The sequence below is a fragment of the Dreissena polymorpha genome, chromosome 15 (assembly GCF_020536995.1).
Source record: "Dreissena polymorpha isolate Duluth1 chromosome 15, UMN_Dpol_1.0, whole genome shotgun sequence".
NCBI classification, from domain to species: Eukaryota; Metazoa; Mollusca; class Bivalvia; order Myida; family Dreissenidae; genus Dreissena; species Dreissena polymorpha.
The window spans coordinates 63932861-63960340 of NC_068369.1; the positions used below are offsets into that span (position 1 = coordinate 63932861).

The 27480-nt window shown below is 35.2% G+C and overlaps 2 protein-coding genes across 3 annotated transcripts in view; one reads left to right on the top strand and one right to left on the bottom strand.

The window, feature by feature from the left end:
* Window positions 1-11999, bottom strand: part of LOC127860021 (mushroom body large-type Kenyon cell-specific protein 1-like) — a 28005-nt gene extending 16006 nt beyond the window's left edge. Inside the window, exons 1-7 of the mRNA XM_052397725.1 lie at window positions 11858-11999; window positions 10563-10631; window positions 8398-8477; window positions 7488-7545; window positions 6748-6940; window positions 3559-3712; window positions 1799-1960 (exon numbers count right to left, since the gene is read on the bottom strand). Coding sequence (XP_052253685.1) covers window positions 1799-1960; window positions 3559-3712; window positions 6748-6940; window positions 7488-7545; window positions 8398-8477; window positions 10563-10631; window positions 11858-11978 — 837 coding nt within the window. The 5' untranslated portion in view covers window positions 11979-11999. The remainder of the gene's footprint in view (window positions 1-1798; window positions 1961-3558; window positions 3713-6747; window positions 6941-7487; window positions 7546-8397; window positions 8478-10562; window positions 10632-11857) is intronic.
* Window positions 11976-19645, top strand: LOC127860022 (MORN repeat-containing protein 4-like). Of its 2 annotated transcripts, none has more exons than XM_052397726.1 (4): window positions 11976-12049; window positions 14248-14434; window positions 17425-17534; window positions 18035-19645. In XM_052397726.1, exons 2-4 carry the CDS (start codon window positions 14259-14261, stop codon window positions 18181-18183), a joined length of 435 nt encoding a protein of 144 aa, XP_052253686.1. In that variant the 5' UTR covers window positions 11976-12049; window positions 14248-14258; the 3' UTR covers window positions 18184-19645. The 2 variants fall into 2 exon arrangements, with proteins under 2 accessions (XP_052253686.1, XP_052253687.1); XM_052397727.1 differs by lacking the exon at window positions 11976-12049 and adding an exon at window positions 12056-12213.
* Window positions 19646-27480: the final 7835 nt, after the last annotated feature.

Here is a 27480-nt window from a genome sequence, read left to right on the forward strand (position 1 = left end):
ACTGCAGTGAGGACAGCTGTAGCAGGTCTGTCAGCTACATAGGAGAGATATAGAGATATGAAGTAGGGCATGGCTATGGGAGCCAGGAACTGCAGTGAGGACAGCTGCAGCAGGTCTGTCAGCTACATGGAAGAGATAGAGAGATATGAAGTAGGGCATGGCTATGGGAGCCAGGAACTGCAGTGAGGACAGCTGCAGCAGGTCTGTCAACTACATGGGAGAGATAGAGAGATATGAAATAGGGCATGGCTATGAAGGCCAGGTACGGCAGTAAGGACAGCTGCAGCAGGTCTGTTAACTACATAGGAGAGATAGAGAGATATGAAATAGGGCATGGCTATGGGGGTCAGGTACTGCAGTGAGGACAGCTGTAGCAGGTCTGTCAGCTACATGGGAGGGATAGAGTGATATGAAGTAGGGCATGGCTATGGGAGCCAGGAACTGCAGTGAGGACAGTTGCAGCAGGTCTGTCAGCTACATAGGAGAGATAGAGAGATATGTAGTGTGGCATGGCTATGGGGGTCAGGTACTGCAGTGAGGACGCTGCAGCAGGTCTGTTAACTACATAGGAGAGATAGAGAGATATGTAGTATGGCATGGCTATGGGGGCCAGGTACTGCAGTGAGGACAGCTGCAGCAGGTCTGTCAACTACATAGGAGAGATAGAGAGATATGAAGTAGGGCATGGCTATGGGGGTTAGGTACTGCAGTGAGGACAGCTGTAGCAGATCTGTCAGCTACATAGGAGAGATAGAGAGATATGAAGTAGGTCAGGGCAATATAGGCCAGGTACTCAGTGAGGACAGCTGTAGCAGGTCTGTCAGCTACATAGGAGAGATAGAGAAATATGAAGTAGGGCATGGCTATGTGGGCCAGGTACTGCAGTGAGGACAGCTGCAGCAGGTCTTTCAGCTACATGGGAGAGATAGAGAGATATGAAGTAGGGCATGGCGATGGGAGCTAGGTACTGCAGTGAGGACAGATGTAGCAGGTCTGTCAGCTACATAGGAGAGATAGAGAGATATGAAGTAGGGCATGGCAATGGGGGCCAGGTACTGCAGTGGGGACAGCTGCAGCAGGTCTGTCAGCTACATGGGAGAGATAGAGAGATATGAAGTAGGGCATGGCTATGTGGGCCAGGTACTGCAGTGAGGACAGCTGTAGCAGGTCTGTCAGCTACATAGGAGAGATAGAGAGATATGAAGTAGGGCATGGCAATGTGGGCCAGGTCCTGCAGTGTTATAAGCCTGTGTAGTCTGCACAGGCTAATCAGGAATGACACTTTCAGCATTTATGGTATTTTTAGTTTCAATGTCCCTTCAAAGTGAAAATTCACTAAGCAAGAAAGTGTCATCCCTGATAAGCCTGCATGGAATGCACAGGCTAAACTGGGATGACAATTTGCACTTTTGCATTCAGCCCTGTGACTGTGGACAAATATGAGTGCACAGACAGACAAACAGACGGACGCAGGGACAGACAGTCATTCATGGTGATGGCAGAGTACCCCATTTACTTATTTAATTATAAACTTTACAAACATGTATAAAAAACTATGTCAGTGTGTTAAATATCTTTTAGTAAGCATATAAACAGAACATACTTCACAACTTGAAAATGGTTCGAGGCTTTTCTAAGCTAACTTTAGGGCATTCTGCTAATTTTTCTTGCTTAATAGGATTTTATGGAGAAAACGTTAAAACAAAATAATTTTTTTAGCAAAATATGTTAATAAGTATGCACAGGCTTATTTGGCCAATAAAAGAGTAACCCAAAGTGTTTGAGCAATGCAGCTTACCATGAGAGGCCTATCGTGGATCTCTCCATAGCGTGGTAGGTGTTTGAACAAGGCCAGCTCAGAGGCCGGTGCATTATGGGATATGTCTGTGCTGCTGTGGGAGTCGTCATCTAGCAATGTGGCCGCAGTCACTCTGCTCTCATCTGTCTCCATCTTGAACATCTGCAAGTTATCTCTCTTAAGTTACTAGATACTACCCACTTAATTGGAACTTTGTTTTATAAAAGTAAATTTCGAGCTCACCAATGACTGAGATATTTTTAGCTTGTAAGAATACAAACCTGTTGTAACTATTTAGAAGGGATGGTAACAAATATGTCATTAATTATTAAGACAATAAAATCAATTGGAATATAATCAAATACCTAAATTTTGATTCAAATACTCATTTTTAATAAAAATAATAATAGTTTGACTAAAAACAGAAGTTGAGTCACAGTCACATTTCAGTTTCTTGCAGATTACTGTTTTCGCAAAGGTTTTGATAACAGCTGTCATAAATAAATCAGATGATCGTTTTGATATTTGCCATACGGGAGAGCATCAGTGTCTTTTGCTGGTAAATTAACAGTCAGTTTGTTTACAGCCCAGAAGTACTGTGTCACAGTCAATAGCAAAATCAATGAAAGTTACAATGACTCAACAATCAACTTCAAAGTCATAATTCCTGTATTGATTATTAAAACAACAATTGCAAGCTGCATGTATATGGCCAGCAGCAAGGCTACCATAACATTTTATTGTAAATGTTAAACTGCAGATGCATACTGATTTTATTCATCACAAAGTTCTGCATTTCACATATGATAACTTTTTATTGTGACAAGTTTTTTTAATAAGCAGCTGAATAACAGGGGGTTATAAAGTTACTGCATGTTACAATGTGGGTTCAAAATCTTAACGATGAAAGAGAAAGGGGACCACTTTCTGTGCACTTGTAGAAATAGCAAAACTAAAAGAGTTAGTGGTAGACAAATCGTCAGAAAGCCATTAACATTATGTAAAAAAAAACGGCTTAAAAGTCAGATGCCATTTTTACTGACAAACAGATTGAAAGTTAGACGCCATTATGTCAGACAACAAGATTGAGTATTCAGATGTCATTATGCCTGAAAAACAGATTGCAAGTCAGATGCCATTATGTCAGACAACAAGATTGAAAGTCAGATGCCATTATGTCAGACAACAAGATTGAGTATTCAGATGTCATTATGCCTGACAAACAGATTGAAAGTCAGATGCCATTATGTCAGACAACAAGATTGAAAGTCAGATGCCATTATGTCAGACAACAAGATTGAAAGTCAGATGCCATTATGTCTGACAACAAGATTGAAAGTCAGATATCATTATGTCAGACAACAAGATTGAAAGTCAGATGCCATTATGTCAGACAACAAGATTGAAAGTCAGATGCCATTATGTTAAACAACCAGATTTAAAATCATAGCCACACAGTGAAAATGTGAAGAACTTGAAACTTGATTAGTCCTGCCTTACACATGTAATGGTATCCTCTATAGTATATTTGAGCCTTTCTCTGAGAAAACATGGCTTCATGCATGTGCGTACCATATTAGCCTGAGCAGTGGACACAGATTTTCTATAAGAATGTACATCCTCTGAATCAAGAGTACCATCAAGGCAGAAAGTGGGGTACTTGATTAGCCAATGCAGACCACACAGGCTAATCTGATATGACACTTTACGCACATGATTTTCCCATAGCAAGCCTATTTATTCCTATTATTCCTGGCTACCTTTGTTCTGAGGGTTCTTCTGGGTACACCGTACATAGATCCCCCACGACGGCCAGTCAGTGTCGCGCCCTTCACCTCAGACATGGAGGAGGAGAGGTCCTCATCAAGGTGGCACTTCCTGCTGTTTGGAGGGCTGGCCTTCTTCAACTTCGCACTGATATGTACATCAACATCTTTTAACTTACTAAGTTGGCATCATGATATGTACATCAACATCTTGTAACTTACTAAGTTGGCATCATGATATGTACATCAACATCTTGTAACTTACTAAGTTGGCATCATGATATGTACATCAACATCTTGTAACTTACTAAGTTGGCATCATGATATGTACATCAACATCTTGTAACTTACTAAGTTGGCATCATGATATGTACATCAACATCTTGTAACTTACTAAGTTGGCATCATGATATGTACATCAACATCTTGTAACTTACTAAGTTGGCATCATGATATGTACATCAACATCTTGTAACTTACTAAGTTGGCATCATGATATGTACATCAACATCTTGTAACTTACTAAGTTGGCATCATGATATGTACATCAACATCTTGTAACTTACTAAGTTGGCATCATGATATGTACATCAACATCTTGTAACTTACTAAGTTGGCATCATGATATGTACATCAACATCTTGTAACTAACTAACTAACTAAGTTGGCATCATGATATGTACATCAACATCTTGTAACTTACTAAGTTGGCATCATGATATGTACATCAACATCTTGTAACTTACTAAGTTGGCATCATGATATGTACGTCAACATCTTGTAACTTACTAAGTTGGCATCATGATATGTACATCAACATCTTGTAACTTACTAAGTTGGCATCATGATATGTACATCAACATCTTGTAACTTACTAAGTTGGCATCATGATATGTACATCAACATCTTGTAACTTACTAAGTTGGCATCATGATATGTACATCAACATCTTGTAACTTACTAAGTTGGCATCATGATATGTACATCAACATCTTGTAACTTACTAAGTTGGCATCATGATATGTACATCAACATCTTGTAACTTACTAAGTTGGCATCATGATATGTACATCAACATCTTGTAACTTACTAAGTTGGCATCATGATATGTACATCAACATCTTGTAACTTACTAAGTTGGCATCATGATATGTACATCAACATCTTGTAACTTACTAAGTTGGCATCATGATATGTACATCAACAGCTTGTAACTTACTAAGTTGGCATCATGATTATGTACATCAACAGCTTGTAACTTACTAAGTTGGCATCATGATATGTACATCAACATCTTGTAACTTACTAAGTTGGCATCATGATCTGAGCCTCCTTTTGTGAAAACTGGGCTAAATGAATATGCCTTAAGTGTCATCCCAGATTAGCCTGTGCAGTCTGCACAGGCTAATCTGGAATGACACTTAAGGCATCTGGAATGACACTTAAGGCATATTCATTTAGCCCAGTTTTCACACACTTTATGCCTTAACAGGTTTTCAACAATGAAGAGACTGCATTTAAACGAAAAATACCATAACTGCGTGAAAGTGTTGTACCTCTGACATTAGCCTATGAATACTGCACAGGCTAAGCAGGGATGACACTTTACGCAAATGCATGTAGTCACTGACTTAGTTAGAATAATGGTTCAGGATACGGGCATAATGCTATCTAATATTAACTTTGTCAAACACTGTTGGCAACTGGCCAACAGAGTTCTTTCACTTCATACTACAAGTTGGGCGATAAACAGAATACAATGCAAATGTTATTTCAACCAACAGGGCAATCTCACAAACAGAAAGACTAACTAAACTCATATTGATTAATAATAGGCCAATCCCTAAATGAAAGTTTTATTTTCAAAGTGTTCCTAGCTGGATTTTTAAACATGGTATCACAGAGTGTATTTATAATTTTTGATGCCAAACAGGCATTTCTTTAGTTTCATACACTATGCACTGGATTTTTTGCAAATAAAACAATACCACTGTACAGGAACATCAGGTTTAAGCATCAAAGGGCAAAAAGTAAGATTTAAGCAAAAGCATAGGACAAACACATTTTCCACACATTGATTTAGCAAGAGAGACAACAACTGGTTAGAAAAAGTATCCAAAATAAAATCAGAGTTATCTCGAAACACATTTTGATTTGCATTTTATTTCTTCCTGATTCAATAGCAGTATTTGAAGTCTCAAATTTATATACATGTGGAGAATACACATTTGATTACTAAAAAGACACTTGAAACTTTTTTCATTCAAAGACAAACATCTTTGAAAAAGTAAATTATAGTGCTGATACTTAAAAACAAAGTTGTTTAAGTGTCTAGGAAGTTAAATCTTCAGATGTTCCATTATAATGTAAGTTATTGTCTGTTTGTTTCAACATTACTAATTGAAAAACATTGCAATTGCACTCAGACATTTTTTGTACCAAAACTATTACAAACACCATCACTAACTCACCCACAACAACCACTACCACCAACACAACTGCTAATAACACACACACAATCACTGGCTAGCTAAGCACGGAAAGTGATGAACTGTTAATAAGGGCTTCAATGGGTATCCCAGCCAGATATGAACATACATGTGTGTCAGTTGTGCAATCAAACATGTTAGCATAACTATGTGCACTTATTGCGGCTAAACCTCTTAAATTGAATACCTCAACTGCCATGAGGAAAGTATTAACAGATAGCCACTACATGCTACAGGGTTGTCAACTAACTTTTGACCACAGTTACTCATCTTTGTTTATTTATTCTCCTTATAACATATAGAGGACATTAAACAGTTCTCGTTTCTCACTGGAATAGTATAGCCCTTGGGACGATAGGCACCTACTTATTCATACCCGGGTAACCCCTGCTCAAAACTGTTAACCCTTTCCAACTCAGAAACAAGGTGAAAACAGCTTTATACAACCAGCACAAGACCAGAACAGCCTGCCAATAACTCCCAGGTTTTCAGGTTTTATGCTGTTTGCCGCTCATCAGTATCTTAGGTTTGAAAACTAAGCCTTTAAAACTAATCCTTGAATCTGTTAAGAAAGGTCTTTAATGTTGTTTTCTAACGGACTGCAAACAGTTGAAAATGTGCTAAGATGAGGAAAGGTTTAAATAAGTAAATAAATGCAAGCAACAAACCACAAACATCCCCACAAGCAGCTCACCTGGGTCCAGGGGAGGACACAGCAGGCACTTTGAGCTCAATGTTGGCCTTGGGCTCGGGCTCAGGTTCTTTCTCGGGAGATGATGGCTCGGGCTCTGTGCTGGCAGACTTGATGTCTGTGAGGAGGTCACGCCCGAAGTCGCTTGTGTAGAACTGAGGTAAGAATGGAAGCACTTCGCCCAGATGACGTAAGCCTGCAAGTTTACCGACTGATTTTGTTGGCCGCTTAAAAATTACCCTATTCCTGCTAAAAAATGGTGTGTTTTTTTAACTGGAACTGGTCCTTTTTTTATAATCCCTCTCCCAAATGCACTTACTTCCCCTAGCAGTTAACAGTTAATGATATGTATTGTGGTAGAAGTTTGCATAAAAGGAAAGTAACATTAACAGCCTATTGTTGATATTTTAAGGTTCCTTTGTTGAGTTTGTTCAACTGATTTGAGAAATTTCAACCTTAAAATTGAGGGAAAAATATTAAAATATCAGATTAGGAATGGTACTGTTTTCCCATGCCAACTTTATAAAGAGGAAAAACGCCTGGTGGTGTTCACAAGGTTTCACAATAGCCTGTTCTGACTTCTAATTTATCTGGGACGACACTTTAAGCACATGCATTTAGCCCAGTTTTCCTTCAGTTAGTCATATTATGAATCCAGAAAAAGAATCAAGTATGAATATCCATTGGTCGTGTAGGGTATAGATTCAGTCGGTTATAGATGGTATAAAATTTTACAGCCTTACTTGGATGGTCTTTGAGAATCTTTCCACCTTCTTTAGAATCTGTCTTCTCTATTGCATCCTGCAGTAACAGGTACCGGTATATCATATAGAACTATGCATTCATGTACCACTTGTTCAAATAACCTATGGAAATAGTATTAGTTATTGTGTTTCATAACAGCATAAAATTAGCTAAGAATGATCCATATTATATGGAGTTTAGTACAAATGCAATGTTAACAAGACAACAAACAATTTTCATCAATTATGTCCGATTATGCGACGATATTTTGTAATGTAAAATTAAGCAGGTCAACCTCTGACCAACTAATCAAAAGAGCACCCTTCATATTAATACTTCAGAAGTCTAAAACTTAAGCAGCAGCATGCTCAAAAGGGTCTTATGCCATATGTGATCAGTTAGTCTGGCCAGGAGATATGCTCTCCACATTAAAGTCACTGTCAATGTTTCAATGTCTCATTAGCAGACAGGGTTGCAGACTGCATGGATGCACAGACTGGTCTGGAGCTACACTAGTCTAATATCGCATAATACCCATTTTCGCATGATGCGGGATATTTTATTAAATAAATAAAAAGTAGTATCCAACAATCATTGGTTACTTACATCATAATACAAAAGTTATGGTTTAATCATTTAATTTTAATGAATACAGAATGCATTATATATTGTAGGATATGATGTGTTAATACTTTGCATGCTGGGAAATTTGTCATCTTCTAAAATGTTGTCTGCTAAATTTCTAAAATTAGCATTTTCTTAAAAAAGAATTCAAAGAATACTATCAGAATAGCAAACTGTTTGGATCCTGATGAGACGTCACCTTTTGTGGCATCTCATCAGGATCAAAACTGTTTGTAAAGGCCTTCAAAATTCGGTTCCAGCACTGAAAGGGTTAACAGTGCTTACAAACAGAAGCTGTATTCTGTCCGAACAGTAGAAACAGTTTTCTTCTGGCTCCCAGTCCTGGGGCGTCTTACTTTCCAGACCTGCAAACATATGAGTTTCCCTCTAGGAAAACAGGGCTTAATGCACATGAGTACAGTGTATTCTCAGATAAGCCTGTGCAGTCCAGACAGGCTTATCAGGGACAACACTTTCCACTTTAATGGATTGTTTCATTTAATGTTTGTCTCTTCTAAACAAAAATCCAGTAAGGTGGAAAGAGTCGTCCATGATAAGCCTGTGCAGGCTTTTCATGAATGTGATTTTTGTTCTCAATACATTTCACATTATTTTTATGAAATCAAACAAACTATAATTAGTAAATAAATAACAAATCAAAGTTATAAGTGAAGTTTCCGAAAAAACAACGTTTGTAGCAATAATGTTAAATTGTTGTCCTAAATAACAAAAAGTAGCAAATTGAAATAATAATTACTCATTTTCTTGAAACAGAAACACAGACATGCTGCCAAAAGTGGCATTAGTTCAGTGAGTATGAGTCACCATCTCCTCATGAGAATATCCTTTTTGATCTTACATGAATTAGTCTGCGCATCTGGCAACCAATTTAATTCTCAAGTTAATTTTCATTCACTTGTTTGGATAAGTTTCTATGCTTAAACAGACATGATTCATATGAGGTTTTAAAAAAGTTGACAATAAAATTAGCATGATAATTCATTTTGTGCAGAATCGATTATATACATGTTTTTTAAGAGAGAACTTTATTTATGCTTCTGCCATGTCTATTATTAAAAGGACTTGTTCACAATTGGGAAAAATTACAATTAGTTGTCTTTTGGTCATAGATTAAAATAAGAAATGTGTTTGTCAGAAACACTTTGTCCCCTTCTGCTACGCTTTGAATATTTTTTGTTAACTATGACCTTGAAGGATGACCTTGACCTTTCACCACTCAAAATGTGCAGCTCCATGAGATACACATGCATGCCAAATATGAAGTTGCTATATTCAATATTGCAAAAGTTATGGCAAAATGTAAAAGTTGGGGCAAACAAACAGACCAACAGACAGGGCAAAAACAACATGTCCCCCACTATAGTGGTGGGGGACATAAAAATAAACCTGTTTCTTTTTTGGTCACATTTAAGGAAGAAATTCAGTCCCATTTTGAAACTCAAAAAGTATATATATTTTCCCAAATGACTGCACACATTTTCCAAATAAGTTTTTCAAGAACAATTAATTATTATTGAAATCCCAATATTCACTGTATCTCCGTGTCCAGCTTTTTGAGTGGCCTTGGTAAAGATGAATTTAATGTTTAAATCAAATTTATAATAATTTTTTTAGTATTTGCCAGTCAAAAAAAAACATACTAAATTTCCCAGTTTTTCCTCAATCCAACAGGACCAAGCCCCATTCCCAAAATGCTGATACAAAAAACACACTGAAATTAATGTATTAAAACAAGAAAAATAACACTCCTTCCTATGAAAAGTGCTAGATTTTCGTTTTATGATAACCATCAATTGAAGACATTATAAAGAGTTTGTAAAGCTTGTTTAATAATTTAGCAAAAAACAAGTATTATGTATATAATTATCAAACTACATTTCAAGTTCAAACGCCTTCATGGTGTAAGCTTTTGCTCATAGAGGTGCTTGGATCATTTCCCAGGGCAGGCACTTTTTGTCTTTCTTATGATAATTATTTTAAACTATTCCAAATATAAAAGATTTACTATAAAATTTATTTAAAGCTGTCCCTTTAAAACAATTGTGACAAGACAAAGCATTGATGCATTTCAACAGGATGCAGAACAACTTGTTTTAATTACATGTAATCCACATTGAATATTCTTACAATAACTATTTTTTAAACAATTAACTGACAGCCTAAAACATGTGGTTGAAGTCAACACTGTAAAGGCAAATTCTCAAGTACAGAAAGTTTCATATAAAATCACAAAAGAATCTATGCTTATTCAAGTGTTTAATTACATTCTGGAAATGATGTTGATAGTAGGCCTTTAATATTATTTTCATAACATCAATGGTTTTGGATTGCAGTCTTGTAATATAAGGAAAATAAAGACCAATTACACACTAAATTTACAATTTGAGATTAATTTAATTTTCCTTTCATTGAAGTAACAATAAACTTACTGTGGAAGGGTTCAAATAACTTCCGTACTTTCCGTCTGCTGCCAACGTGCTCAGCAATTGTTTCAAGTCCTGAAAAAATGTTATAATATTTAAAACAATAAATGACCATCATCATCTTCAGCAACAACAGAAGCAGCAGAAGTTTTCAAAAAATCCATAGCAGCAATATTATAAACATAATGATCAACTCCAACACATCATCATCATCATCATCATCATCATCATCATCATCATCATCATCATCATTAATAGCAGCATTAACATACTATCAACATATTCTAGTTATTAAAAATGATCTTCATACGTAATTGTTTTTATTAACATCGATATAACATTGTAGTCAATTGTATTATCTAACAAAATTCACTTTGACAAACTTTGCTTTCAGCTGATTAACAACTAAATGAATAATAATACTGTAACAAAACTTGTTTATTTAATACAAGTCATTTTAATTAATTACAATTGAATGTTTCAATTTCAAGACACTTAAATTAAGACATATAAACAAGCATAAATAATGGCTTTAACTTGTATTGCAATATTTTACTTAATAAGGACAAAACCTTTTTTTCAAACAAGCCACTTGTTATGCATGTTAATCTCAATTAAATGTACAGTAGTTTTGTGTTCAATCAGTGACTCATGGAGTCAACTAAAACATCTCAGGTACTGTTAATCATCCATTTAGTCTAATTCATTCAGAATTCAAAAGACAGCTCAGAAATATTGATTACAAAAATCAATAACTGAAGGTGAGACAGAAGCAGCCAGAAAATAAAGCCATGTTCTGAGATTCTCCACCAAATTCATAAAATCAATACCTTATTTAAAAAGTCAAAGGTATGACCAATTTCAAACAAAGGTGTGTTGACTGTTGCCAAAATCGAACAAATCGAGTCAGATATCTATGAAAAGCAGCTGTCGACCAATAAAATTCAAGTCACCAGCTGCTGAGGCTGTCACAGGCGACAAAGTGACGATCGATAATTTACTCAACAGGCACCCAAAATATAAGGTGTTATTACAATGATGTATCAACTTATACAGTTGAAAAATTTAAACATTCGTTTAGAGAAATAAACATAAATTGTTAAAAATATTAAATTGCTGCAAACATAAGATAACCGCATCCGATAATTTATCGCTAAAGCAAACTGTCGTCTGTGCGCTAATAACAGCCGAAATTTTAGGTCAATAATTTTGACAGTGATGTTTTATGAAAAATGAAAAATAAAAACTTTCAATTTAATTCCGATTAAAGAAATGGTACAATATATTAAAAAGAAACCTACCTACGACCAATGGTATCTTTTTACTCCATGACATCAAGTCTTTTTTAATTAAACGTCTTTCTTGAAAGCATCGTAAGTTACCGCAGTCAACCATGTTGACAATTGAACCTCGATACGTCATCGTTTTATGTGGTCTTTGTTCTCTGACGTTGTTCACATGCAGGTGTAACTGAAACGAAAGTAGGTTGACAGGTGAGTAATTTTTGGATTTTTAGTAATGCAATAAATATACCGACTTAAAGTCACGACAAAACATAAATCATATATTTAGGCAATTGAGTAAACCAATAGCAAAAGTTTATTCTTGTATTATCAAAGTGTCGAAACTGACGGACACAACTCTGGATTTTCATTTGGTAAGTAAACAAATACGTTAATTCAATAACTGCATGTTTTTTATTACATTTTATAAACCTGTTTCCGTGACTTGGCAAGAGGGCATTGTGCAAAACGAGTTTCAATTCGTCTAATATTTAGGCAAATCTATATTTTAGTTTAGATAAAAACTTCCTTTTGTATCACAACCACTTGAACAATGCAAATAACATTACTTCCTTGTTAAAATCGTGATTTCATTTTGTCGAAACATAAACGTGAAATGCTAATTATTAGCGAATCCACTTCAATTAGTGTTAGCAAAAGTCTTGATGAGGCAGTTAAACTGGTCTGATGATGATTAGTTGTTTTGTTTACATTTGATCGACAGAAATATTTAGATGCGATTTTCATACTTAACCATATATATTGTGCATGTATTTTTGGTGTCGTTATCATATTTGCGTTTGTATATTTTTAAGCCCCCGGTAGGGTGGCATAAAGCAGTTGAACTGTCAGTCCGTCTGTTTGTCTGTCAGTTTGTTCATCCGTCCAAAAACTTTAACATTGGCCATAACTTTTGCAATATTGAAGATAGCACATTGATATTTGCATGCATATCTCATGGAGCAGCACAATTTGAGTGATGAAAGGTCAAGGTCATCATTCAAGGTTAAACGCAAAAAATCAAATCCAAGGGAAGGAACAAGCTTTAAAGAGAGATAATTTATATTTATCATTTGGCATGTACAGATGATTTTTACAAGAGAAGTAATATATATTTTTTTAGGGATATCATTAAAAAAAAATCAAAGCGGTGCAGTAGGGGGCATTATGTTTCTGACAAACACATCTCTTGTTTAACAAAGTCTTGATCTTGACTTTTAGTTTTGGCGATGGACGAACGACATATTGATATTTAAAGCCCAAAACATGTTTTTGTTTCTGTTAGTCTAACATCAGCAAAAAAGGGTAGTTAGGTCGGTCAAACCTTTTTTAGTTAACCTGCGAAACACTAGTTATTTCCCACTTTAAGCATTGTCAATGTAAAAATCTTCAACATCTCCACGTAACATAACACAAGTGTAAAGGTATGTTAAGCAAGTATAATAGATTTTTTTTACAAAACTATAAAACGTAATTTGGAAGGTAAAAACGGTGTGTCGGTCGGGTTTGTGGAAACAATCACCTTTAATTACACCTTACCACCGATTGTTCTAATTGAATGAAAATATACCGTCACCTATGTTTGCATGTATGCATGTTACAAATTCCTGTATTTATATATCAAATGCACGTCTGGGCATGATTTGCTTTACAAATATTTTACTGCCTTTTTAAACAAAATTTATTATGATCAGAACGTTGTTAAACGACAACACATGTTACTAAAGATACGCGGCAGATTTTAATGTGCATTTTGTCAGCTTATGTTTGAAATTGTTTCTATACATTCTCACATAAATAATATACTCGCCTAATCCGAAGCAAAAATACGACTGAATGAATGCATTTTGCAATGTGGCCGCCAACATGTTAAATGTTTTCGTCCTTCAAATAAAATGCCCAAACTTAATAAATACATGAAGCGTTGCGGCTGTGTCCTTCTTTGCATTTAATACATAGGCGGCTGTTATACAAAAATTTATCTCACACAGTACATGTACGTGGAAATATAATTGTTAAAGTAAAACCACTTTCTCGCGATTGTTTTTCTTTGCTTCATAGTGCCAAATCTTTCGAGTATTATGTATGCTTACGGCGCTTCAAAGTGCTTTTTACTCTTTGCTTTATTCCTCGTGAACTCCAATTATATGTGTATATCTTAACAACTTACAAATGTATTTTTCCTTCCGCGTTTTAAGACAACATTTTACAAATTAAATAGTCAGCCTTATGTTAGTCTTCTCTCAAAACATGCTAAAATGCTTTAATCTAATCTACCCAATTTGTCCTGTTTTATTCCATCCAACTACGCATACAAGACGCCCAACTTCTGGTCAGCACAATTTCTCGTATTTTTTTGGTCAACCCTAGTTGAAAGTATTCAATTTCTCGCGATATTTTTTTCACAGAAACCCCAACCATGAAAGGCACCTATCAGTACCCGGACGGCAGTCAGTACAAAGGGGACTGGAATGCCGATGGCCAAAGGGAGGGCTACGGGCACATGAAGTTCCCCGACGGCGCCCAGTATTTCGGCATGTTCGTCGCGGGTCTCTGCGAAGGTCACGGGGTTATGGTGTTCAGTGACAACTCGAGGTAATGTTACGTAACGGAAAAGTTACGTCGTCGTCTGAACACTTCGTTAAATTAAGAATGGTATCTTATGAAGGCACCAAGACAAAATAATTTTTTACATATACCGGGTAGTTCCCCACCTTCTTTGTTCTATACTTCTTTAACCCATTTATGCCTAGTCACTCTCCCATCCTTCTAAATTGAATCAAGTTATTTCCAAAATTAGGGATTTCTAGTATATTTATTTATATATGTAGAATAGAACAAAGAAGGTGGGGAACTTTTCTTACAGAAATTCCTTTAAGCAAACAGCGCAGACCCTGATGAGGCGCCACATCATGCGGCGTCTCATCTGGGTCTCCGCTGTTTGCCAACGCCTTTTTTCTAGACACTAAGCATAAATGGGTTAAACAAAGAGGATCGGACTTGTGTTAGTAAATTTAAGTGAAGACCACACAATATCGGAGCCGTATGGCACCCGCTAATATGTATCCCCGCTGTATGCGAGTGTATGCCATTTCGCAATAAATATCTATTCTTTTGACTAACGTTCGTCAAACCCATAGGTATATCAGGAGTGGCAAGTATGATCAATCCGAGCATGTCCGCTTGTTGATGTCTTAAAAGTGACGTCTTCTAAACCTATGGGTTGAAATATTGTAAATGAAACTCTTATTTCCAGACGTTGCAGTTGGTTTTCGAATATGGCACTTACGTCATTTATGTAAATATGTACTGTTATAAACTCGGTAAGGTACTCGTATACTCCCGTTGACTACCTTGCCATTTGCCTTACAGCATCTTCAAATTGTGTTACTCGTAAATTAATACCTTTTCCTATTAACATTGATTAGAGGTATTAAACATGGACACTATAAGTACGTTTCCTATCTTTTGGCTCTACGATCGATGATGTATATTATTGGAGATTACTTTCAGGGATTCGCGTGCCATTTATCAGTACATCGTATTTTGTGATTGCTCTACATGTTGGAAATGGTGATTTTCTTCGTCAATTAAGTAACTACCGTATATATTTTACTACCGTCCTAACCCAAACGACCTTCATTTCCATCTCAATTGCTGGGTTGTGACTCCAAGTTTGTGTTTTTTTACGATGTTGTGTTTGATAGTTTTCATGTACCATTTATACTAGCTTACGTTTTCAATAATTTGTCTACTTTCGTTATTTCTATATATTAATGAGCGCGATATAATAAAACAGGTAATGATTAAAAAAAGTAAGATCCGACAAAGATCTATCAATAAGTAGAACATGGATAAGTTCTCTAATGTGTTTTCGAAGAAATTATTCTCCGAGTTATACGAAACTGCTATATTTAGTTCAATTGCAAATGTCGCGCTCAACCATCTACCTGATTCATTCCCTCTAAGACACTCAATCGCAGAACGATATCAAAGAAACTGTTACGAATATAATTACAAATGTATTTATAATGAACTTCAAACATTACAACTTGTAATACATATTAAAATTAACTTACTTCTGAACAATTTAATAGCAGTTTCTGAATGAAGTATAATTTCAGTCAGCATTGTTTACAATTTGCTGTTGGCTCTTTTCACTTTCGTATTGATTTCGCAGAATCTTCTGGTGACTTGCATTAAATGCTGTTCTGTAGAAATATCTGAGATTTCCTTGTCCGCAAGTCAACAAAACATTCTTATACACGAGTGGCATGACATTTTAATGGCAGTAAGTACATTGTACATGATAAGCGACAATGGACAAAGCCGCAATAACGATGTAATTCGCTGTAAACATACAAACACGATCAAACGACAATTAAAAACCACAGACGATATTTAGGCGCATTCTCACCTGTATAGCTCGGCATCCAAAATGGCGAACGCCGAAATAAATCGATAGTTCTTAAACAGAGCCACACTTTTAAGTTGGTCTATCGTAAAAAACCACATACCGGTACTCAGCTCTGTCCTCTGACAAATATCAAAAGTGGTTGCTATGCGACACCTGTTACATCGCTGTGTCGCAGACGTGCTTTTTTGGGAAGCAAGCCTATAATGGCAATAATACGATACGTGTGATAGTACGCTACCAGTCGAAATTTATCGAAAGCGCTATGCTTTTAACGAACCACCAATGCGTCCTCAGGTGAGAATTTTTGATAGTTACGATTGCCATGGTTGCCTTAGGCGGGGTGTAAATGGAAATGAGAAGTGGTCCGAAAATTATGGACAAAATAATTATAGCAAGTTAGATGTTATGCTCGTTAGAAGCCTCATTTGTAACAAGTCACGTAGTCGACGACTATCGTAACATCATTGTAAACGAATTCGTGAAACAAACCGGTAATGATACAATACTAAATTGCACAAATAATGAACTATTATGTTTACCCGTTTATCTCAGTGTTCTCAACCATTAAGATTTAAAAACACCATCATGTTCATATTTTGACATGCAGGTAATAGCTACAAATGTTTCCTGTGTTGTCCACAGAGAGGTGTCAACACCCAACAGCAATCAGTGTTATTCAGTGTCACGTGTGATTGTTTTCGCAGTTGTTGCGGAAACGTGCATGTATGCGTGAACATCACCAAGTGGTACCGTATTCAATTTCACGTACATATTGCATTTTTAGGCGCATCCGTTTTGTTATCGAAACCGTCTAGATTTTTGGTTTGGTTTGACGTTGTGGGTTGTTCCAAATGGTATCAACTGTATGAAACATATGATAACACCGGTAGGAATAAATTGTATCACCCGTATGAATCAAATGGTATCGCGCTTAGAAATAAAATTGTGTCACCTGTAGGCATCTGTGGTATCACCCGTAAGTGACAATTGTATCCCCCGTAGGTGTGCTTGTATCCCCGTAGGAATCAAGTGTACCCACCGTAGGAATCATTAGTATCCCCCGTAGGAATCAATGGTGCCATCAGCCTGTGGTTTCCGATAATCGACCTTAAAAGGGTCTGAACAAGGCCCGGTGATACGCATATATATAATATACGAATGATTGTAGATATGAAGGCGAATTCAGACAGGGCAAATTTCATGGCAACGGGGTTTTTACAAGATGTGACGGAATGAAATTCGAAGGCGAGTTCCAGGGAGGAAAAATCTTCGGCCAAGGTTTCCGTGTTTAAACATCGTTTTCAACGATTATTTCACTATGCATTTTATCGTATGATCATGGGTATATATTAGTATGAGTTGTTGGTTAAGACTTGTGTCCCGCAATACCTATTGATGTTGGCGGCATTTAGTTATTGACAAGTCCGCCTATGATTTCGTCCGCCCATACCTTATAGGTTAACTACAATTAGATACTTACATTTGGTACTGATATTGGTTGCTTGGACTATTTGTAAACCTTATTCAACCATATTTTTACCCAACATCGCTTTAAAATTAAATCTTGACCAATTTTGCAATACAAATGATATTCGTTTTACCACGTGATACATGTTATCAACGACACAATTCGCATGTGCTTCAGGAGAATTTGGATACTGTGATTACGTTGTGCAGTATTTAACATCAAATTAGTTGAATACGCAAAACAGCAAAGTTGTATTCAAGACATAAATAGTGATAAGAGAAAACACCTTTCTTATGTCTAAATTTTGCAGGTCTGGTCACGTTTTCCGATGGTTCCCATGGGTTACCTAGGAACGAGGGCTACTTCGAAGGTAACCGCCTCATCCGACGGGGCAAGTGTGCCGACGCCGTCTTGGCAGCAGAGAGGGCAGCCGACGTCGCCAGAAATGTGAAACCTTGATCTCGAGCATTTTGTGTTTTCTTCTTTTCTGTGTTGATGTAATTAGTGTAGATTGTAACCTTGTTTTGGATTTTAAAAAATGCATTTAAAACAAAAAGTTCGGTTAGTTCATATAGAATTCACATCGATGGAAATTATTTATGCAGATTTTGGCATCAGTGGGTTTTAGAAGGAATAAGAGGGACAACTCTTACTTGAACATTATTTGGGAACATGTTTCTTTTCTTTCTTAATTCGAAACAAACGTGATATTTGAGTACCATGAATGGTTTCAATTACTAGCCACGATGGACAACTTAAAAAACATGTGATAGAAACATCTGCAATTTTCTTCAAAAGAATATACTATCGAAATGACCTGTGTTGACAGTTTAGAACCTTTTATGGCAAAGGGGCGTAACATATTTATAAAGTTAACGTTTATCATGAATAAAATCTCACTCTAATCAGAATATTTAATGTGCGTAAATTGGGAAAGGGGAACATGTGTTTATTTATACAAGTATATACTTATTACATTCTACATTCAGCTTATGATGACATTATCCTAGTATGTAGCTTAGAAGTACATTTAATATCGCAATGGCATTCCGACAATCATTTTTCACACGTGAAAGCAAAAATGTCATTTAATTGAGTCTTTGACCTTGTGGCCATTTATACTTCTGCAATGGCGCAAAGTTAAACGAATAGTGATGTTATTGTATTTGATTGATATATTTTATAATTGTTGTGTGATTAATACTTTTCTTTAAATCGTCCATAATGTTGTATCATTTTGGAATGAACTTTCCTTTTTATCCTGTTTATTCTGGTATACATATGCATGTGTGTCTTACACTTGTACTTTATACTTCCGTTATACATTATTGCATGGAACTAGTACGTATATATTACATTTTTGAAGATATTTTTTTTTAATTAAGTGCAATATGTACCTCAAGAAATATGTAAAATCCTTTAAAAACATACGTTGTTGTAAAGTGTTTTTTTCGTTTTGGTTCCCTGCGTTTTTCTTTTAAAAGTGTAACAGGTGTTTCTTGTTGCGGTCATTGTTGATTCATGAAGATTTCTTTATATGTTAATGTATTGTTATTAATTGTGTAGATTTATATTTTTTTTCGTTTTCAATATATTTAAGTCATATTTTACAGGAAGGTGTTTTTAGCCAAATGCTTACATCTGCTCGAGAAAGGCTTACTTTTCCTGTATACAATTTGTAACCACTTGCATGAAACTTGTTGTCTATTCTTTAAGTGCTACAAAGCAATGTTATTCAAAGCTTTCTTGAATTGTATGTTCATTTGTAGAATGACAACACATGGTTATCTTGCCGATGGGTTTTTAGTTAATCAAATGGGCCATTCAAACACTTAACGCATGTTTTTACCTCTGACATTGGCCATATCTATCTTCTTTGCGTATTTATAGATATAGAGAGGGAAATAAAAATCAGAAAGTCCGTTGTTCAATATATCGATTAAACATTTGAAAATAACTTCATTTTTACACATCTCGATATCCTTAATTCCTTTCAACATGAAGCCGCGTCCAATAACGTCACCGTCTTGCGTCACACAATGACCAGTACCGGAATAGAACCATCTGCCTTGAACGTCTATTATGACTACCTCGCTTGGGCAGGGTTTTCTGGCAGTCTCTATTCTTTCTTCTTAATGTCTCTATTAATTCTGAACCAGTTTCACCGAATTAAGGACCTGCGTTCACTCACGATAGAAATACACCGCCATGTTAAGTGTCTGCGGGATTAGTGGCGAACACATTTTTGACGATGCTGCGAAGCATCGTCTAAGTTATCATATCATGAAAACATTCTTCACAATGGCAACCTATGTAAAAGACCGAGCCAGTCCGATTGAGATCATTCTATACATAGATGGTGACGTCACTACGTTATTGTCACCTCTATACTAAGACACATCACATTCCCCTGGTTTGGGGAATTATGCTTCCGCCAAAGTAGTTCTGCGTAGGAATGAAAATATTAGTAATGAAAGAAAAATAGTTTTTTATTGTGTGTTTAAAATGGAATATTGTGTAAAGAAATGTTATTTCATTATGTTTATATGTGATTGTGAATCTCTATTAAGATGGATAGTGATTATCAGAAGCACGATTACCTGACCTACTTTCGCTTTCACTTTTCACTCGCAAAAGAAGTGCTACCCACAATTCCTTTCGCGTTAGTACACAGGTCAGTAAGACAATGGATTGAGATAGCTCGATTTTTCTAATCGGCATACCTCGCTGATTATCATTAATAAAGGTATAGGAAGCTCAGCTATAAATAGGACAGCTTATTCTGGGAAAAGATTTAATAAAAGTTTGGAAACGTTAATTTTAAATCAGTTATATTCAATCCATTATATGTTTATAGATCAATGAAACAACTATGCATTTTCTGTATTGTATTTGCCATTTGTCGTGATTCAGTAAATAAATTGCGAATTAAAACGTGCATAATTAACTTTCAACGCGATTATGAGTGTAAAGAAAACGAATTATTTCGAACCTTTTGTAAACGTTGTAGCAACTATGGTATATAAACAGCATAATAGCCTTATCATATCTGTGATACTCGCTCTTCTGCGTGCTTTCTCATTTTGCATATTTAATAAACTTTTCAAACATAAATTACAGAGCCACATCAGTGCACATACTATGTTTGACAATTCATTCGTTTGTTGGATATTGTTTGCTGTTTTTAACACATATTAGGTCATATCGCGGAGATTTAGTTAACCTTACCATGTGTTCATGGGCAAACTCACGTATTCAAGTGCTCTTACGACTATGTGCTCATACCCACTTTCGATCGGGAATCATCATGAAATTATTGCCGTACTTAACGAACAAACATGGTAAGCTTATTGAAATAGAGAAAAAGAACAATAATCAAAAGAGAAAAAGTATATGTTCATGCACATGGGATTGTGAAATCACGTCCGTACACAAAGCATCATTTACTTAGGAAAGCAAACAACGAAATATAAAGTTTGGAATGATATACATGTGAAATTAAAGAGCATGGTGTAATTAAAGAGCATGTCAAGTTTTGAATTTATATGCTAAAACGTAATGTTATAACCCACAGACGTTTTACTGTAACAGACAATTTTTTAAGATAAGTGGTACGGAAAATACACGTCGAATACCTTTTTAAAGATATTTCTTGTTATATTTGATCGAGAATGTAACCCGCCTCCCAGTTACGCTGAAAGGATCAAGTTCCCCACGGGTACAACTTCCCCGTACCCCCATTTTTTTTCGTACCCTACATTTTTCGTACCCAATTTTTTTCGTACCCATTTTTTTTTCGTACCCAAATTTTTGCTCGTAACCAATTTTTTTTCGTACCCAATTTTTTTCCTACCCAATTTTTTTTCGTAACCAAATCTTTTTATGTTCTTAATTTTTTGGGCATAATTGTTGTACCCAAAATTTTCGTACCCATTTGTTTCCTACCCAAAACTTTCGTACCCACATACACAAGTGTGGTGATGTAGATAAACTTAAATAGATGCTTTCATATCAATCCTCTTCAAAAGCATCGTCACACCAGTACTGTCAGTACTTTGATTTTAACTCCAGTCGCACATTATTTTTTTAAATGACATGCTATGTACGGAACATTTTTATCGCCCTAAACCACTGCCGTAAATCACGGGCGCCATCTAATTTTTGCGATGCATTGATAAATGAGCAAATGCTACTTCCGAGGTGGCGCTAAGGACCGGATGTTATTATATGTCACGAATATATCTACAGAGTGAGTTAGTTTTATATGTTTTTCAACATATTTCGCATTATTTTTAAAATCGGGCAATGCAGTGCTTCGTTGACCTTTGCCTTTTAGTAAATTAAGCAATTGCAATAGGAGACAAAACGCATCGTTTCAGAAGTAATGTCTTTTTATTTTACTTCGGGATTTTTTTTTATTAACACATTTGTTGTAGCGAACATATTTTGTGATTGTTGAGAATTTAGTTATTGGACATATTTACCATTGAATATTTTGGATTTATATCGTAAAATATGTTTTTTTGAGGTTCTTGACATAAAACCAAATCTATACAGAACAAATACACATTTTAGAACAAATACACATTTTATAAAAACAATAAAGTATTTACGTTGAAAAATAAAAAATAATATGAAACAGGAACATTGTCTATCAAATGCAAGTCATGTGATGATTCTTATATCGTACATTGGCTCCAAATCATGTCCTTAGCTCCACCTCCTTGGCATTTCCTTCATCTCTTTTGGAAAAATACAAACTTATCTAATAGATCTGCAAGATATCAAAGTGTCTGTGCACGCAGCAACTACTATATGTTGAACGCAATCGTTTGATGTCGTTTGCGAGTTAATCGAGTGGAATTTTGCTCGTCACATAGGCACAATACATTGATTTGCTTTCAAAAACTCCACAATGTCGCAACTTATAAAGGTCCTTAAGTTTTCAAATGGGCTGTGGTTGTATGTTAATGAACATTTGTGGATGAATAAATCTTCGCTGAATTACACTACATTGCCCGCTTATTAAAATATTGCGAAATATGATGGAAAAACTTATAAAACCTACTCACCCTGAGAATTATCTGTGACATTTCAAAACATTCGGTCCTTAGCGCCACCTCAGAAATAGCATGGGCTCATTTATTGATGCATCGCAAATAAATGGTGGCGCCCGTGATTAACGGCTGTATTAACGTTCTTGGTGTTTGTCTTGAATATGTCGAACGTAGAGCGGACATTTAATTATTAAAAGGAAATATGCACACATATTGTATATGAAACACGATCAAAGTCAAATAAAGAATTATCAAGAAACGTAGAATGTAATTAACTCGTGACTCTAAACAATGTACATATAATATCTGTTTAAACGAATAAATATGCGTTTAGCGCTGTTAGTGAGAACCGGTAATTAGAGTTTCAAAATATTGACTAAAGCCATATGTGATTTTTCTATGAAGCTAACATTTCAAGTCATACCTTGACACAATTTTGACACTTGAGAATCCACACGCAATTTTTTTATTTCAAATTTAATCTTTGTATTTGCTGCTTTTTATCTATAATCAAGCACTTATTGCGATAACTCGCTTATGTTATGTGCGAAGCCTATATCCGCCATACGGATATCTTACTGGGTCGAGAGATTAGTACATGTCTGTGCATTTGGCCCAATATCCAGAACCTTAAAGGCAAATGTCAGCAATAACTCGGCTCGAGTCGGCTTTAGTGTTGATATAGCGTTTGACTAAAAATCCAAAAGTTCGTGTATGCGATTCCATATCGGCCATGTGACTTATGTGGAATGGGTCGTGCAAATACATCTGCGACCACGCCCCCATTGATCTGATTAAGTATTTAGCAAGTATGTTGCAATAAGAACTAAAAAAACATCTTGCCCGTGAACACTGTGAATAGGTTAACTGACCACCGTTCCAAATGGGTGAAATAATGTTCGAAGAATACGGCAAACAATCCAAATAAGCACAAACAAACTACCCATAATATAGACCTATACATGTGTTAAACTCCATATATATATCTGCCACAATAGCCCAGTATGTGTGTGTGCTTGCGATGGTCTGTTAATGCTCTTCCGGATTGTAAATTCATCTTTTACCATGCAATTAAAAAAAAGCTTAATGCAAATGTGTACTTTGTAGAGACTACGTAAGGAGGTACGACACGTGCCCCTAGCTCAAAGGTCAAGGTCAAACGTAGTCGGTCAAGTATCAAATTTGAGAAAAATACATTTTTTCCTGACTGTAACTTAATTATTTTATTGTGTACAAAATAACGTGCTGCAAATGTTCACAATTTTCAGACAGTATGTAAAAAGAAAGACATGTGTCTCTGTTACAGGTTAAATTGATATATGACACATTTTTCACTGTTGAATTGAGCTGAAAAGAATTAATAGGTCTAACGAGTTAGTTAAAATGTGGTAACTGACCAATTTAATATCTGCAACTTATCTTGCTACCAGTTGTTTATAAAAAAAATATTATATTTGATATTTTACATGTCTGTCCCAGCTCTAAGCCGAGAGGAACTGTCTTTTTATTAGGATCGGAGTAAGTGTTCGTATGTCGTTTAATAAATATCGTTGCAGAAAATTAAAATAATCCGTAAAACAAAATTGTGTCTTTGTGTCGTATGAACGAATCTGCACTAAAACTTAATTTAGATTCACATCGAACATGCATGATCAGTTGTCAAACGAAAGTACGGTTGATATTCAAATGCATCATTTTTCTCTTTCCGGGATATTTCAAGACGGACATTCATTTCTGCGTTGAATAAGACCCAGTACATGGAAATCGCTGCACAATTGATGAAATTATGGCTGTTCAAAGCATTGCACTCTGTTTTCGGGTCATTTCGAGTTTACTACCTTGTTATATATATATATATATATATATATATATATATATATATAGTTATATAAGTAAAATGTAATAATCCAGATTGTGAATATTATATAATAAAAGTAAAAACACGTGTCTGGGATTTTAAATATATATTGATTTAGCCAACGCGTTTCGCATAGCTCATCAGGGCATAATACAATATATTACAACGTCAAAATGTCATGGAGATAACGTCATATCAATTATGACGTCATAACGTCAATAAATATTAAATGAAATTTAATTTGGGTTTAAATACATGTATAAAATGTTGTTCTTTTGCTAACCTAGCTGAAATATTGTTCGAAAATAGCTTATAAAATGGAAATATTTTAAATTTTGGTTCATTATGTGAACATTCATCTAAATGTTTACTTAAAGGCATCTTTCTTGTTGAGGGGTCTCGCATTTGTTGTTCATGGACAGATCGCCTATTTCTAAGTTTATCGCCAGTTTGGCCTATATAATATTGTTTGCATCCATTGCATAATAATACATAAATCACATTTTGTACATCACATGACATATTAGTTTTTATTTTGAACATTTTGCCATTAAAATCAAAAGAATTCCCTTCAATAATATAACCACACAGGGCGCATCTAGAGTCATTACATTTGGATACTCTTGGTTCTTGAGATGAAAAGTAAGATTTGGTTAACAGACGTTTTAAATTAGGTGGCTGTCGCTTACATTTTATTATCTTCTGATTTGAAATTATTTTATTCATAACCGGGTCTGTTTGTAAAATGTCAATGTTGTTTTTTAAAGGGATCTTTTCACGCTTTGGTAAATTGACAAAATTGAAAAAAGTTGTTTAAGATTCGCAAATTTTCGTTTTAGTTATGATATTTGTGAGGAAACAGTAATACTGAACATTTACCATGGTCTAATATAGCCATTATATGCATCTTTTGACGATTTTAAAACCTAAAAATTATAAAGCGTTGCAACGCGAAACGATTGAATAATTTGGAGAGTTCTGTTTTTGTCGTTAAATTTTGTGAAACTACGAAGATTGCTTATATAATGTATAAAATACGTCAACTCTGTGCACTCGGCGGAATAGCTCAGTAGGCTAAAGCGTTTTTACTTCAGGACTCTGGCAGGACTCCAGGGGTCACTGGTTCGAAACCTGGACCGGGCAATGTTCTTTTCCTTTTTTAAATTTTATTCTTGATTTTTTACTGGAGCTGTTACGATCCAATATTTACATTTATCGATATAAAGCATTTAATGAATAAGTTAAAAAATGCCAAAATCTGTGAAAAGGCCCCTTTAATACGCCAAACAGTTCTTTATTTTTTGGATTTTGTGTTGAAATAAATGGAATTATATTACTCTTGTCTTTTTGTGTTGATTTTGAAAGTAATTCATGTTTAGGGATGGAAAGTGCTTTTTTAATACCTGTATTTATAATAGATTGTGGATATTTTCTTTGAATAAGTGAATGCTTAAGTTCATTTAAACGTTTTAGTTTAAGTTTATCATTCGAAACTATGGTGCAGATCCGTTTCGCTAAAGTGAAAGGAATATTTATCTTTGTGTGTTTATTATGACACGAGGTAAAATTAAGATATTGTTTAGAATCAGTTTCTTTGTAATATATATCAGTATTAATTTCAGTATTGTTTTTTATAACCAATATATCAAGAAATGGTAACTCGAGTGTGCTTGTTTGCATTGTAAACTTGATATCCGAATGTAAGTTGTTTAAAATAGTATAAAAGTTTTGAAGTTCATAGGGAAATTTTGTCCAGAAAATAAAGTAATCGTCTAGAAATCTTTTCCAGAATGTTTTTATAAAAGAAAGAAATTCATCATTATAAATTGATCCAATTCTTGCATATAGTTTTTGTTCTAAAAATCCCACTACCAATGTAGCGTATGTTGGCGCGAATTTAGTACCCATTGCAGTCCCTTTAGATTGGTTGTAGTAATTATCATCAAAATTGAAGTTATTATTTTCAAGTATTATTTTTATGCCTTCTTTTATAAACCGTTGCGAAAACCTTTCATTAACCGAATCTGGATATTTTTGAAGCCAATAATCAATGGCTTCTAAACCAAGAGTATGCGGTATATTAGAATATAAATTAATTACATCAAATGATACTAATGTACTTGACTCTGGAACTTGTGAAGGTATAAGTTTTAGGAAATCTATGTTATTTGTTATATTGCTATTGACATATTTTACAAACGGTTTTAACAAGATATCCAATAAAGAACTTAAACGACTTGTTTCACAGTTAGTTCCAGCGACTATTGGGCGGATGATGGAAAATATATATATATATATATAATGGTACAGCTTTTGCAGATAGTAAAGTCATCATTTAAACAGACATTCTAAACTGACATACCTCGCCCCGGTAAGAGTTCGTGTTGCGCGTAATGAGGATACGTGTGTCCCATGCTCAGTGTTTTCAGAACACGTATAATTTTTACAAATGAACACCACAAACGAGACACAAAGTTTATCATATATATTAACTTTATTTATATTCATACATTGTAGACATATTTATTGTTATACGTGCATAATATAATAATTCGAAAAAAAAGAGTACATGTGTGCATCACACATCGGTAGACGGCATATTACACGTATACGCAAGTTGTGAACGTTACTATGCATCCCTGAATACGTAATGTATGACTGTATATACTGTATTTCCGAAAAGATAGCCACGTAATTATAAAAGAAGTGCAGGTTTGAAACAATTGCCATTACGTGTATAGTGAAAACAAAAATGGGAAAGTACGTGGAAAGCTAGCTGAAGCTTATTCGCTGTTCTTAAACTTTGCTCTCTCGCTTACACTATATCAAAGTAATGGAAGT